Here is a 15,689-nt window from a genome sequence, read left to right on the forward strand (position 1 = left end):
AAAAAAAAAAAAAAAAAGCAGTTCGTAATCATCACAATCATAAGAAAAACAACAACAACCCATTTCATCCAATTCCATTAAATATTCCCCTAACCAACCTTTCAATTCAAGAGCAGTTATTTTACCACTTAAAACAATATTCTATTACACAACACCCACCTTGTAAGACCGTTTATAGTATTATGGGTACTTTTGCTATTTCAGTTTCTCGGTCTCTGTTGTGTGTACATTTCAGAACAGCGCACCCCAAAAAGCTCCTCAAAAAAAGCAAACTACTTTTCTTTTTTTCGCCAAATTTTACGTGCAACTGTCTGTCGTTCTCTCTCATTTTTTTTCCCCTTTCCCCTTTTCAGAAACAAAAGAAAACCCAACCTCCAAAATCAAAACTTTGTTATGGAAAATGCTCAAAAGGAACACCACCCTGCACTAATCATCAACCCCCTTCAGGTCTTCTTTTATATATGTGTGTGTGTGTGTGTGTGTGTGTGTGTGTATATGCACATATCAGTTTGTGGGTCAGTTGATTTAGATGGAAATTGATGTGGTGATGTTTTGGGATGTGTTGGGGTTTCTTCCCTTGCTTTTTTTCTTGATTGTATTTGATGGGGTTGTTTTGTTTTGGTTTTTGAAGTTATAGGGAAGTCTGATTTTGTTTATGGCGGAATTGCAGGATAAAGAGGAAGAAGACATTGGATCTGACGAGCCTGAAACTCCTTTGCCTCTAACTGTTACTTCCCGGGTATAAATCTTACTTCTTTTTATCTACATTTTGATTTTCAACAATAGCGTATATTGATATACAGTTTCATTTCTTCATTATCATAAAAGTTGGGGTGTGTCAATTAATTTGAAAAGAAAAAAAAAATCAGAAGGGCATCATATTGACAAAGTTGGGTCTTTGACAATGGAGATGTTGTAGAATTAATTTGAGTTAGAAAAGAAATAAGAGAAAAATTTAGAATTAATGGAGTTGGGGTAAGGGGCGTCATAGTGTGAAGTTGGATATTTGACAATGGAGGTGTTATAGAATTAATATGAGTTAAAATGAAGAAAAAAGGGGTAAAAATAGGATTAATGGCGTTGGGGTATCTTCAAAAAAAAAAAAAAAAATCAGAAAGGCATCATGGTGATAAATTTCGGTGTCAATGAACACGGGGGCAGGAGGAATCAAACTCGATCTCAAAATCGGAAGTGGGTGTGGATTTACCGGCTACTTACCTACATTTTTGACAGTTTATTTATTCATAATCATGAAATTGGGTGTGGTGTCTTAAATAAAAAAGAAAATCAGAAGGCACGATAGTGATAAAGTTGTGTTTTTGACAATGGAGGTATTATAGCATTTATTTTGTGTTAGAAGAAAAAAGAACAACTGATAGGACTTCATACTTGTGAAATTGGGTGGTTGGAAATGGAGATGTTGTAGCTTTAATTTGAGTTAAAGAAAAAAAAAAGGATTAAATTTATATAGTTTGGTTATGTTGTGAATGTGGTGTTGCCGTACTAGTTTGAGTTTAGAGAGACAAAACTTTGAGATTAATATAGAGGTGGGCTATGTTGGGAATGATGCAGGTTCTGTACATGTTGGGTGATATTGCGGCGGGGCCCACGTATAGGTTCACCCAATGGCTGGAACTGGTTCGTAAACGCAGCGCCAAGCACCGCTACTCTGGCTTCCCCCGCCCTCCTCCGAGGCTTGATCCTATGTTTTCTTGGTTAGTTTCATTTTTAATTCTTTTATGTATCTTCCCTTCTATTATTGTTAACTTTACATTGCAATTTTGAATTTGGATAATGTGTTTTAAACACATCATTATTATGTTTCTTGTACTTTCTGGCCAATGCATAATTCAAAGGAGTGCATATCTTTCTTTTGTGTCTCAAACTAGTTTCCCTTTGTCACTTGTTTTTTTCATGTCATTTCATCGTGGTGTTAGATATTACTGGATCTCCATTGAATGACATTGTTCACATTGCGTCTTGTTCATTGTGATCACCTTTCAGTGCGGAAGAATCAATTGACGATTCAAAGGACCCTATACCTTGTGAGCAAACGCCCGAAATTAGTCTGTGGGAAAGACTTGGCAATGCTGCGATGATGGACATCGAATCGAGTTCCTTCTCTTGGGACAACCTTTCTTCACTTCATCATACTGAACATAGTTGCAGTACTGAACATTCCGAGGATGAAATGAACAAAGCCCTTGAGGTCTACCCCAGTATACTTTAGCTAAAGAATATGAAATTTCTTGTTTCTCAGTCAACTTGAATTGATTAGAAGAAATTTGAAATAGTAATTAAAAAAAAAAGTACCCTACTCATTATTGTGCAGTTATGGACCGTAAAATCTTGTCAATTTCTGCTAAATTTGCATTTTTTTAATGTGATTTCAATGCAATATAGCTGCATAGTGCCAATAGGAAATTTTGTAAACTACCACATAATACTTACCACCGAAACACCGCCCGCCACCCACACACACACATTCCCTTGTTTGGGATAGGACCCGACAAAGTTGAGTTGAGTAGTTGTTGTCTCAACTTTTCTTCCGTTGTGTGGATATAGGTGACTGTGAATTCTGGGGGAGTTGTCTTCTTTGCCCTTTTCAGCCAGCCTGGTGATGATGATACTTCTCCAAAGGAAGTGGCAGCCGTTTTAAAGTTTTCATCTTCAAGGATGGCCACACAATCTGAACGTCTCGGTTATGAATTTGCAAAGTGGCTTGGCGTCCGAACTCCTCAGGTTGTACTTATATTTACTATCTTAGCTGTTAGAGATTGCTGGAATTGGAAGTGCTTCTGTCTGTTCTTTTGACCATTTTGCTGAGCTGTGATGTTACAATACTTTAGGCCAGAGTCATTCATAATTCGAGCCCCGAGTGGCTCCAGATTAAGGAGGCTGCGGAAAGAGCAAGAGATGCGGCAAGCTCAGAAGGAGATGAAGTCGGTGAAATGACTTGCTCAGAGCTATTGGAGGCACTTGAACTTAGTAGATGTCTTGTCTTAATGAGGTGTGATACAATATCTTTTTTGTTATAATGTAAATGATGTTACAACTATGCAACATGGAAAATATTTTTCATAGCATTTTGATGTGTGCTATATGCTATTGTGATTAAGAATCTACTTCCAATATGGTATATCACCATATTTTCGTCTGTCTAAAACAGAAGTTTAAGGGTTGTTTCATGGAGTATTTTATTTCTAGGGTGGTTGGGACATTTGACTTGGCTTAATAACTTGGAGACCTAACATGTTACTTTCAGCTCTGTTGACCAAAACTGGATTTCTTTCAACTGGAGTTTTCCTCCATGAGAACCATAGAGTAACCAACAGTCATTAGAAAGATTCAAGTATAATGAAAAATGCCTACTTTTATGCTTTCTGCTTCTTTGTCCTATTGGCATAGTTGTTAAGATTTAAGTGACACCTATTCTTGTTGGGCTTAAGTTGATTTTATGGTTTTGGCGTTGAGCGAGACAGAATCTTTTTGGGCTCCTTATATACTAATGTAAATAGCCTTGCAATGAGGATGCAGGCACTAGAAATTGCATGTAGTGGAAAATAAGAGTTTCCTATATGATGCTATGAAAACCTTTCCTTCTCTTTTGCAGTTATGTACATGGATCACCATTACTAGAAAGTTCCAAACCATTTGAGTCGAGGGAAACCGCAGAAAAAACAGCGAATGCCCTTGGTAGGGTCTTGATGTTGGACTTGATCATCAGGAATGAAGATCGGCTCCCTTGCCGTCAGCTCAGGTGGCGTGGAAATTTTGCAAATTTGTTACTGGCTGACAAAATAGCTTCTGAATACATGGATGCGTCAGACGAAGCCTTAGATTCCGCGATCAAGCGATACAGGCCAAAAATGACTAAAGCTCTTCAAAAAGATAGAAGGGCAACTTCGGTGGATAGTAGATTCAGCCCTCATAATTCAGTATTGGTATCACAGGCCTCTGATCTTTCTGACATAATCGAGTCACCAAAATCAAGTGAAAGAAGTCAGGCTTCAGATGGATCAACATTTTCCGACTTCCAAATTGTGGCCATTGACTCTGGTGTTCCTCGTCGGCCTCCTGCTGGAAAACGTGCAAATGACCAGGCGATTTATCCCAAGTTGGTTGAGTTACTGCTTAACAGTCCCGAATACGCGTCTAATCTGTTGTTTAACATAACGACAGGGAAATTAGGGTGTGCTTCATTACAAGATGGTGACACAAATGATGCAAGACCAGAAACAGTTTCAGTTGTTCACGAGTTTCGAAATGGATTCCGTGCTGCTCTCAGGGACATGCTGGGATTCCACATATTCTTACTGGCACTTCATCAGAAACTAATAAGCTTGTTACGGGTATTTATGAATATCATAAGCAAAATTTCTTCGGGAGAGTCTGACAAGGAGGATCTGGCGGTTCCCGAGTCGCCCTCACAGGCTGCTGTGAATGTTAATTGTCCTTCTCCACCAAGTAAGGAACGATTTGCCAATGATAACCATCTGGATTTTAGTGATTCGGAGCAGAGAAGTGCTCCAAGATCTTTGTCTTCGGGACATAAAGACAGCACCGATTGTTGTTCTCCGGTCTCACGTGATGGTTGGCATGGAAAACTCTCTAAAGGGAGTAACGAGCCTCATCGCAGCCTGCGCTTGACAGCGAAGCTCCGTGACTTTCATAAACTTGCCAAGGTTGGTAATATATAGTTTTACAAGAAAAACCAGGTACTTATTCGGTGTAAAAGATTAAATTCTGCTTATACTATCTTCAGTGGAAGGTTTGCAAACCATTGCAGTGAAAGTTTTCAGCAAATGGTTCTTTAACAAATAGACATTTAGACAAAAATAATACTCTCCAAACTCAGATCGAAATTAATCTCAACCGCTAGGGAAGTTGAGTCATCTTTATGAACTGGTATCTAATAGATGAATTCTCGCTTAATAATGATGAATGAGATTATCAGCATTTTAACTTGTAGTCTACGTTATATGACTCACTAATATCATATGCATGATTTCTTTTGTTCTATTATTTGTACATTGAGCAGGTTGACGCTGAATCAAACAAAGAATTGGAACAATGGAATGAAATGCTGAGGAATGATGCTGTCAAACTTTGCCAGGATAACAATTTCAATACTGGATTTTTTGAGGGTAGTGACAATAACTCTGTCATTGATGCTTATGAATTGAAGGTAATTTTTGTGTTGAAATTATACTCAGCAAATAAACTGTATTTTAGACTTGCATGTCTTGGATTAGTCAAACTTCCACTTAAGTAAATTTCGATTTTTGTCAAGCAAAATCATCGATATGTTGGGCAGAGGAGGGCTTGGTTAATAGTACCCGAAATATTTTCCTCGTTTAGTTTGCTCTCTCCAACTTTTTTAGTGTGAATTACAGGTCAGACTTGAGCACATTCTTGAGAGGATCACATTGATATCGGAGGCTGCGAATACAGAAAGGCCGTCGTCGATCACAAGTAGCCTGTTCATTGGTGGTACTCTGGCTGCGAGATCCATATTCACTCTACAGCATTTGGGAATCACACATATATTGTGCCTGTGCTGCAATGAAATAGGACAGTCAGATTCTCAATATCCCGATCTGTTCGAGTATAGGAACTTTTCAGTTAGTGCTTATTTTATCTTTGGATTCTTGATAATGGGTTACTTTTGTTAGTTTGAACATTGTATTTTTGGGTTACTAAATAGTAATACCTTCCTCGTTTGACAGATAAGTGACTGTGAAGATGCAAACATAGGTAGTATCTTTGATGAAGCTTCAGATTTTATTGATCATGTTGAGAAAATAGGTGGGAAGGTTTTAGTTCACTGTTTTGAAGGGAGAAGTAGAAGTGCCACTGTGGTTATTGCATACCTAATGCTCAGAAAGTAAGTGCAAACTACTTTTACATGTTAGAACATTGGACATATAATTACAAACTCTAGGGGTTTTAGCACCCATGCACCCCGAACTTCTTGCAATTTGGTACTTTCTTCCCTAAAGTATTTCTTGAAAATTAAGTCCTTGAATTTATAAATAGTGGCAATTTTATTCCAGTTATTAACAGGGGTGATATTTGAATGAAATAATTCTAGTTTTTTAACTGTGCGCCTGGACAATTCTCGTAGTTTGGCACTTTCTTCTTTGATTCTTCTCTCTCTTTTTTTTTCTATGGCAATTTAGTCCTAAACTCTATAAATTTAATTCCTAGTGGAATTAAATGCTATTCTTTTATAAATTTTAGGGCTAAATTGCCAAGAAAAATAGTTCAAAACGCTAGTGCTGCACAATGGAAATTCAGGGGCACAAGTGCTAAAAAACTTATTCAATGATACCATATCTCCCCATTGTTTAGAGCTGGGGAGATATGATTCATTTTTTTAGGAAGGTTTCATATTGTGATTGATTATTGTCTCCATCTTGCAGAACTTTTACTTTACTAGAAGCATGGAATACTCTTAAAAGAGTTCATCGTCGGGCGCAGCCCAACGACGGCTTTGCAAAGATCCTTTCAAATCTCGATAAGAAGCTGCACGGGAGGGTTTCCATTGAATGGCAACAGCGGAAGCCAATGATGAAGGTTTGCCCGATATGTGGGAAGAATGCAGGCCTGAGCAGCAGCTCACTCAAGCTTCATTTGCAGAAATCTCACAAGAAGCTCTCATCCGGTAGTGTTGATAGCGCCATGACGATGGAGATACAAAGGGCTCTAACAGCACTCAAGATTAGCCGGGGTGGGAGCGTCAGCCCTACTCAGAGGCAATCCAAATTTGATGCGGATGATTAGGCATTGTAAACACTGGTAATCATGAAAATGATTGTTACTATTGTTCCAAAAAAAAAATAATGGAATGAATAGATTATCAGTATAACACAAGCAAAAACAAATATGTTCTTATCACTTCTATAGGAACTTAATTAAAAAAAAAAAAAAAAAATCAATTGTTATGAGGGACAGAGAGAGGAGAAAATATTACAACAAAAGACCTTAGGTCCTGCTATCTTTAATCCATAAAACGGTGAAGAAATTTTTGAAGAAAAACTTGTTATTGCTTTGCATGGACTCAAATTCCTCATTTTTGGAGAAAAACTTGTTATTGCTTTTACTAAAATGGTCATTCACTCAATGAAGGAAATCACAACGTTCTTTCGTTCATATTTTCTTTACATTATATTTTCTACTGTTTTCTTTCCTTCTTACACCATGGTCTGATTCAGATTATAAATTGGCGACCATTTGTCACTCCAATTACTTCATCCATAAACCTTTTTTTATTTACAAGCATGTCACTCCATTTAAAGGGATTCAATCCCCTAACCCCGTTTGAAGTGGACGACAAGAAGGATGTCGGAATCTCCTTTTGAGGGAGGAAATTGAGTTCCCGAAAGCAATCGACATAAACACGAGGCTTTTATTTAGGCCTGGTGTTTGGCTGATTCCTGTAAAAATGTGGAGTAATTGTGTAATAGAAACTCTTTTGACGCTCATTTAGAAAGAAACTCTTTGATGCAGCGGAATGAGATAGATCAAGACAAATCCACGGTTAAGAGGAAAATTCCCGAGACTTAGAAAACACAACTTTGATTTTCAATATATCAAATATTCAAGTCTAATTTATTAAAATAGTTAATTGGGTTATTCCAACTTACCCACGTAATGATAACAAAATAAACACTAAGATCTTGTTCACTTCACAAATTTGAGTTTTCAATTTGAGCTGAGATGTAACATTTTCTGAAAACTTTTTACTGTAACAAAAAAAGTTAAATGTGACATTTTTTGAGAACTTTTTACTGTAAAAACTTGTGAGATAGATCAAAGACAAATCCACGGTTAAGAGGAAAATTCCCGAGACTTAGAAAACACAACTTTGATATTCAATATATCAAATATTCAAGTCTAATTTATTAAAATAGTTAATTGGGTTATTCCAACTTACCCACATAATGATAACAAAATAAACACTAAGGTCTCGTTCACTTCACAGATTTGAGTTTTCAATTTGAGCTGAGATGTAACATTTTCTGAAAACTTTTTACTGTAATAGAAAAAGTTAAATGTGACATTTTCTGAGAACTTTTTACTGTAAAAACTTAAAATTAAAAATTCAAATCGGTAAAATGAACGAGTCCTAAAGCAAACAACAAACCAGACAAATAACAATAACGATAAACAAATAACAGTAGCATACCTGATTTGATAAACCAATACAAACAACATAGCAAATATAAAAAATGATTATTACAAGCTAAATCCTCCTAAATCACTCTTGCCTTAAGAGATTTGGCACTTGGGAGGCATTGTAGTAGCACCATTAACGTGACTGCCGAAAAGATAATTACATTTACATGCACAAGATTTTCCTTTTTTATTTGCACGTTGTGCTTGTTCTTATGTAATTCCCCTTATGTTTTTTATTCCCCTTATCAAAACAAAAAGAGAAAGAAAAGAAAACAATTAAGTTACTAGGACCGACTATGCATATTAATCCTGTGCAAAGAGATACAGGCCTTTAAAACAGCCAATAAACTAAAATAATCTAATCTGGCTTCCAATTCTACTATTAAATATTGTCTATCAAACAGTTATAGAAAAGTTCCAACTAAAAAAGAGTAGTAAAACAACATCGGTAGAAGTTAACCCAAAAAGCCGAGCCGTGATTTGTTTACACAGCAATTGCCTCAGGTAGCGACTCAGGTGAGCCACTGCTGCCATTCAGCACATTGACATTTCCGTCGGAATCAACGTCCACAATCACCGAATCACCCTCTTTGATCTCTCTTGCAAGCATCTTCTCAGCCATGCTGTCCTCCAAAAGTCTCATGATGGCTCTTCTTAGAGGCCTTGCTCCGTAGCTCGGGTTGTAACCTTCATCAACCACCCTATCTCTGAACCTCTCTGTCACTTGAAGTTCGATCTCTTTGCTCTTCAGCCTTTCAAAGACCTCCTTCAACATGATATCTGCTATCTCCTTGACCTCGAGCTTGGTGAGCTGTCGGAAGACAATCATCTCGTCCAGCCTATTCAAGAACTCTGGCCTGAAGTATTGTTTCAGCTCTTCCGTCACCAAGCTCTTGATTCGGTTGTAGCTGCTGTCCTTCTCGTCATAGTCAAGGTCGAACCCTATCCTGCGGCCTCCTTTCTCGATCACACTGCTTCCCACGTTTGATGTCATAATCAAAAGTGTATTCTTGAAGTCTACAGTTCTTCCCTTGCTATCAGTCAACCTTCCATCTTCAAGAATCTGAAGCATCATGTTGAAGACATCGGGATGAGCCTTCTCAATCTCATCAAAGAGGACTACAGTGTAAGGACGGCGACGAACTGCCTCGGTCAGCTGACCACCCTCGGTGTAACCAACATAACCAGGGGGAGAACCGATAAGCTTGGAGACGGTGTGTCTTTCCATGAACTCACTCATATCAAGTCGGATCATGGCATCTTCAGAGCCAAAGTAGTAAGCAGCCAAAGCTTTTGCAAGCTCGGACTTCCCGACACCAGTTGGACCAGAAAAGATGAAGCTGGCAATGGGACGGTTAGGGTTCTTAAGTCCAACACGGGCTCTGCGAATGGCACGACTGATGGCTTTGACTGCTTCATCCTGACCAATGACACGCTTGTGAAGCGTCTCTTCCATCTTGAGCAGGCGATCGGATTCATCTGTCGAGACTTTCTCAACAGGAATGCCAGTCCAAGCAGAGACAATAGGTTGGAGGTTCAACTTCAGTCACAACGGGACCCACATCTCCTGCTTCACTCTCTGCCTTGCTCATCTCCTTGCCCTTGTCAACGAGAGCTGAGATCTGTGCCTTCAGGTCCATTTCTCTGTCTCGCAACTCACCAGCCTGCTCAAAATTTTATGCATTTTCAGCCTACTAGATGACAATTTGATGGTACAAAGAAGCAAACAGTGAAAGAAAAGCATCATGTAGTTCCTTAGCAGCTATTAAAATCGAAAATTAATAAAGAATGTTGCTATCTTCATAAAGGAAGTAAATTTTTCCTAAGCCCTTTGTAACCGTAATAATTGCAACATGTAAAGCTCTTTTCTTTTTCTTTTTTTTTTCCTTTTTCTGTTTTTGAAAAGAAAGCGGTAGTCTATAAACCAAAAGGCCAACATACTGAACTTTTCATACTATACATTGCAAAAATTAGAACTGGAATGTTGTCTAACACATGCAAGGAACATGAAAGTAAACATAAGATGGACCTTAAACCTACGCTAAAATGTTGAATTCTTCATGGTTACATCTCGAAGATAAGAGCCCGCATGTTCTCCAGTTTCATATCATAAAACAACAAATACATAAGATTTACCTTTTCAAAGTCTTGGCTACGAACAGCTTCATTCTTCTCCTTGGTGATCTGCCTGAGTTCTTTCTCAAGCTCTCGTGCTTCCTCAGGTAGCTGTAAATGGCATATGATCCAAACTCATCAACATCGAGAACCCAAAGATACTCCATACAAGTTTGAGCAAGTAGTAGGATAAAGAAAAAACATTACCTGAGCATGACGAAGGCGAACTCGAGAGCCAGCTTCATCAACCAAATCAATTGCTTTATCAGGCAGAAAACGATCACTGAAGCATATAGCATAACCAATTAGGGAAACTAAAATGCAAAGCAATATAGGGAACAAGTAGTTATAGCATAGTCATACAATCAAATGAATGCGCATAACATTCAGCTTTTCAATTTCTGTGTTGAACTCGTGTAGAAAAGTTAAAGATTCAATCTAACTTGACAAATAGCCCCACCCGGGCATCTAAATTGCGACCCCCAGGCCTCAACTTGATGTTTTGATTTAAATTTTGTATAGCATAAAGTTTATGCAAAAGAGAACCAAACATCAAAAGCTCCTTAAAAATCAACTGCCCATGAATAAGGTCATAGAAAAGATACCTAAACATAGAAACAATAAGATATGGGATACAACAACAATCCATTACAATTTACAAAAACATAATCAGGAAATCCTCTATAACTAGCTAAAACTACTAATGAGCAGAAAAGTGAATAAAATTATAAAAATAATTTACAACCAGAGAACTTTATCAAAAAGTATTAAAAAATTCACTAGTAGTGCCACCACAAATGCATGATCTGGTTCTAAGCCTCTAACAAGCAGCAAGGCTAGGCAACAACTTTTCCCTAAATTTTGTTTAATATTTCACTACTCAAGGAGAAAAATATAAGTAGAAACAGTAACAGGGCTTTCCATCCAAATGATTAAAACTAATCAACTGCTTAGGATAACAGAACTCTCTAGGTAACATTTGAAAACATCAATTGGTACTTGAAAAAAAAAAATGCCACTGCCTGCAGAACTAAGAATTTGAAAAGATAACATAAATCTGATCATATGTAAGAATCTCTACCTGATGTACTGATATGAGAGCCGTGCAGCAGATATAAGTGCCTCATCTGTATAGCGAAGCTTGTGGTGGATCTCATAACGTTCCCGTAGCCCTTTCAGAATTTGAATAGTTTCATCAACAGTAGGTTCAGGCACTTTGACCGGCTGAAATCGTCTTTCTAAGGCTGGGTCCTTTTCAATATGCTTTCTGTATTCATCAAGTGTTGTGGCTCCAATACACTGCACAATTAGAAGTGAAACAAGGACTTATTAGCCATACCTCCAGAATATTAGCAGCAGAAAGTTGACACAACTTTATAGGTCTGACAGAATTTAAAAACAGAGGCAGATTCACCACATTGACAGACTCAGAGAGGAACATAACCATTGCAGTTGAGATATATGTATTTTATCATGTGAAAACAATAGTGAAGGAAGATTTATTTCAAATTCAGTGCAATCAAAAAGAGTAAAAGACAACACAGATATTTATCGGTGGGGATACATTAGAATATTGAAATGTGGTGTGGACCACAATCGGAAATTCTAACATTTCGAAAAAACAGAGATAAGCATTGATAGTGACACCCCAATCACAAATAGTTGCTCTGTCTAGTTACTCAACCACATGAGCACTTGTCAACTTAATTTTGAAGAACAAAAAAATAAAGCCGCTTTAACGCATAGTGAAGATGCTACCTGCAGTTCACCTCTTGCGAGAGCTGGTTTCAAAATGTTTGCAGCATCAATTGCCCCTTCGGCAGCTCCTGCTCCAATCAAAGTGTGAACCTCATCAATGAAAAGTATGATCTCATCACTTTGTTTAATTTCCTCCATAAGTTTCTTTAATCTTTCTTCAAACTCTCCACGGTACTTTGTGCCAGCAACGAGAAGCCCCATATCCAAAGTTATAACCTAATAACAACAAGCATATAGTCAGTTTGCTATTCACAATAATGAAAAGCCTATCCACATGCATGTGTTAGGGTACACAGCAAACAATCCACCTTAATATACGAGTTCCACTAGAAATCTAGAAGAGTCTTAAGAGAAAATCTATCTGTTCATAGACTTCATTCCAATATATATACCAAAATATAAGGTCACTAGTCAAATGTTCTACATCCGCCAATGCAAGTCATGCATGTGTATGAGCTAAGATCTAAAACCCACGCAAGAATCGTGCCAAATCCCCATTATTCCCCAAGTATCTAACTCACACATACAAATAAAAACATAAATCTCTTCACCTCTTGCATTCCAACCATGAAAAGTTCAATGTAAATCATAGAACAACAGAAAATCTTCAACGTGAAGACATTATGCATGCATATTTTCTATCAAATCAGGTTAGCTGTATCAATTATTTAGCCCCAAAAAAGGTTAGCTGTATCAATTCGATAAACTGACAATTTTTTAAAAAAATTTTAAACATGCAGCTCACCTTTTTCCCCTCTATTGTTTCGGGAACATCACCACTTGAAATCCGCTGAGCAAGTCCCTCAGCTATTGCTGTTTTTCCAACACCAGGTTCTCCAATTAGGCAAGGGTTATTTTTGGTTCTCCTGCCTAAAATTTGAACAACTCTTTCTATTTGTTGCTGCCTTCCAACAACAGGATCCAACTTACCCTAAAAAAGGCCAAAAAAAAAGTACTTATAAAGCAGTCCATGACACGAGAAGCACAAAGCTGCAATTTTGTAATACGTCAAAATTTCTTAATAAGACTAAAATATTACCTCTTCTGCTAGCTTAGTCAGATTGGTTCCATACTCTTCCAGGGTTGGCATCTTATTACCACTGCTGCCGCCTCCAACACCAGCACCAACAGCTTCAGTGCTCTCGCCAACCATACGAATAACCTGCCCACACAATGAAACCTTTAGCATTTTTTTCAATAACAAAGAGAGTCAATTGGAAAGTGAAACCTATATGAATGTTTGGTACTTGCCTGTGTACGAATATTGCTTGGGTCGGCACCCAAATTTTCAAGAACACGAGCTGCAACACCCTCACCCTCACGAAGCAGACCCAGAAGCAAGTGCTCGGACCCAATGTAATTATGGCCTGAAACATTGAAGAAAGATGAACATGTCAATCATAGACAAACTAAGCAAGTATGATCAGTTAATACTCTAAAGTGAATGCAATATGCTCTTAAGAACATAATTCATGATGCAAGCTAGTTACTTCAATGTTTTTATCACACTGATTCTGCAAGCAGAACATTATTCAGTCAGCATTTGAAATCTAAGATAACTTTTATGTTTAAAGGTATATTAAAGAAGGGATAGAAGAAGAACCTACCAAGTTGCCGGGCTTCTTCTAGTGAAAGCTCCAAGACACGCTTTGCTCGAGGAGTGAATGGAATCTCAACAGCAACAAAACCACTACCTCTTCCAATAATCTTTTCAACTTCAACACGAGCGTCCTTAAGGTTAATTCCCATGGATTTAAGGACCTTAGCAGCAATGCCAGTTCCTTCGCCGATAAGACCTAAAAGGATCTGCTCTGTACCAACAAAGTTGTGACCAAGTCGCCTTGCTTCTTCTTGTGCAAGCATAATTACCTTAATTGCTTTCTCTGTGAAGCGCTCAAACATGGCTTTAGGTACACATCTGCTAGCCTTTTGGCGCCTGGAAGATCTCGTAATTGCCACTTTAGAATAGAAATCCTGCCCAGGCCTCATCATAGTATCTAGGGCATTAAAGCTTCTTAGTCCTGAGAAGCCCCTCATTCTCAACCCAGGCGCTTGTATACAACTCATCATTCTCACAGCCCTTTTTGATTTTCCAGACCCTTTTGATTGGCCATGCTTTAAGCCCGAAACTAAGCCGGGAACATTAGTCGACTGAACCAAAACCCTTGCCATGATTTTCACCTAGCAGCCTGCATATTGTCGAAGAAACAAAGACCATGAATTATGTGCTCCATTCACACACACACACACAAGAAAAAGTTCCACTAATAACTTACAACCCCAAGTGGCATAAATCATAAGTTTAGTTATTCCAATAACGACACAAAAAAATTTATACATCACAGAAAACATTAAATTTCAAGGAGTTTATTTTAATTTTTAAGCTACCAAAATAGTTGAAGTTTTTGTGCAATTGTTTGCATTAGAATCAGAATACAAACAATGGAAGCAAATGATGCCTGAAAATCACTTACAAGCTCATTAACTCAAAGACAATCATTTAGAAAACAAATTTCGAGCTCCCCGGTAAGATAATTTATATAAGAGAAAAAAAAAATTGATAATTTATGATAAGATAATTTATACGCATCTAGTATTACTAGTACACACTACTCTATGGTTAATCCCCAAAATTAACAAGAACATACACCATTGAAATCAACACTCAGCAAAAGCATAAAAGCTTACAATGATACTAAATCATAATACAAATCCACAAATCAACAGTACTAAGAGTTATTCGCATACACACACACACACATATATAACACTTCGTGGAGAGCTCGAAAATCAACCAAAGAACAACACGGAAAACGAAATAACCAATAGGTGAACCCTAAACAAAAATCGTAACCATCAATTAACAAAGAAAAAGGAACCCTAAAATTGACCCCAAAAAAATTGAGCTTACATAACCATCCAAAAACCCTAATTCCTCTACAGAGAGCAACACAACAACGGAGAATAAAATGAATCCGAAACTAAACCAAGTGAAGAAATTCCAAAAACTCACCTGAAATCCCTCGATTCAAGCTCCAACTTAAATAAAAAGAAATTAAATAGGAAAAAAAAAGAAAGAAAAGGAAGAGATAAGGGAAAAGAAGAGAGAGAAAGAGAGAGGGTCTTCCTTCCTTGAGAGAGAGAGAGAGGAGAGAGAGAGACCCGTCGGCTCCAATGGAAATAAATGTGGTCGATGATGGATAAAAGAAGGTTTTACTTTCTTCCAATTCTCTTTTTATATATATATCTCTCTCTCTCTCTATATATCCTCTACTTTCTCCCCCTTCGATTATACATTGTTCTTCATGCAACGCCATCTACACTATCATCACTCCCTGACTATCGATTCTCGTGGACTTATATTGACCGTTCGATTGGAATACTATGGTTTTGACTTTGGATGCTCTTTTTGCAGATGCGACACGTGTTCTAACCTTATCTAGCCTAATGACATTGGCGCCGTCCCTATCTTACTTCTTGATATTTTATTTCATGACTGTTTTACCCTCCAGTTCTGCGCCTTGATTAGTTACATGGTTCCGTTTGCATGGAGCTGGGAACAGGGGATCTCGTAGAGGAAAAATCAACACGTCGTTGTTAATAAAGCCGTATACGCGACTAGTTTCTTTTCTACT

The 15,689-nt window shown here is 37.7% G+C and overlaps 2 protein-coding genes across 2 annotated transcripts; one reads left to right on the forward strand and one right to left on the reverse strand.

The window, feature by feature from the left end:
* Positions 1-219: 219 nt before the first annotated feature.
* Positions 220-6,947, forward strand: LOC21388670 (dual specificity protein phosphatase PHS1). The gene is made up of 11 exons (XM_010100738.2): positions 220-447; positions 671-739; positions 1,573-1,715; positions 2,005-2,209; positions 2,566-2,742; positions 2,850-3,010; positions 3,614-4,685; positions 5,042-5,188; positions 5,397-5,624; positions 5,730-5,887; positions 6,426-6,947. Exons 1-11 carry the CDS (start codon positions 394-396, stop codon positions 6,784-6,786), a joined length of 2,775 nt encoding a protein of 924 aa, XP_010099040.1. The 5' UTR covers positions 220-393; the 3' UTR covers positions 6,787-6,947.
* A 1,492-nt stretch (positions 6,948-8,439) lies between these two features.
* Positions 8,440-15,158, reverse strand: LOC21388672 (chaperone protein ClpC, chloroplastic). The gene is given in 11 exon segments (XM_024167374.1): positions 8,440-9,715; positions 9,717-9,845; positions 10,318-10,407; positions 10,504-10,579; positions 11,378-11,595; positions 12,055-12,270; positions 12,800-12,985; positions 13,094-13,216; positions 13,306-13,421; positions 13,662-14,243; positions 15,068-15,158. Coding segments are annotated over 10 exon segments (2,769 nt in total). The 5' UTR covers positions 14,227-14,243; positions 15,068-15,158; the 3' UTR covers positions 8,440-8,665.
* Between the last annotated feature and the right edge of the window lie 531 nt (positions 15,159-15,689).

Source organism: Morus notabilis, unplaced genomic scaffold (genome assembly GCF_000414095.1).
Source record: "Morus notabilis unplaced genomic scaffold, ASM41409v2 Scaffold180, whole genome shotgun sequence".
In the NCBI taxonomy this organism is placed as follows: Eukaryota; Viridiplantae; Streptophyta; class Magnoliopsida; order Rosales; family Moraceae; genus Morus; species Morus notabilis.

Bases quoted from the DNA above. Each gene is read 5' to 3' on its own strand.
- LOC21388670 (XM_010100738.2), top strand. From the start codon at position 394: ATGGAAAATGCTCAAAAGGAACACCACCCTGCACTAATCATCAACCCC. The intron at 2,210-2,565 runs GTCTACCCCAGT...GTGTGGATATAG, and splicing joins AAATGAACAAAGCCCTTGAG to GTGACTGTGAATTCTGGGGG. The intron at 5,888-6,425 runs GTAAGTGCAAAC...TCCATCTTGCAG, and splicing joins GCATACCTAATGCTCAGAAA to AACTTTTACTTTACTAGAAG.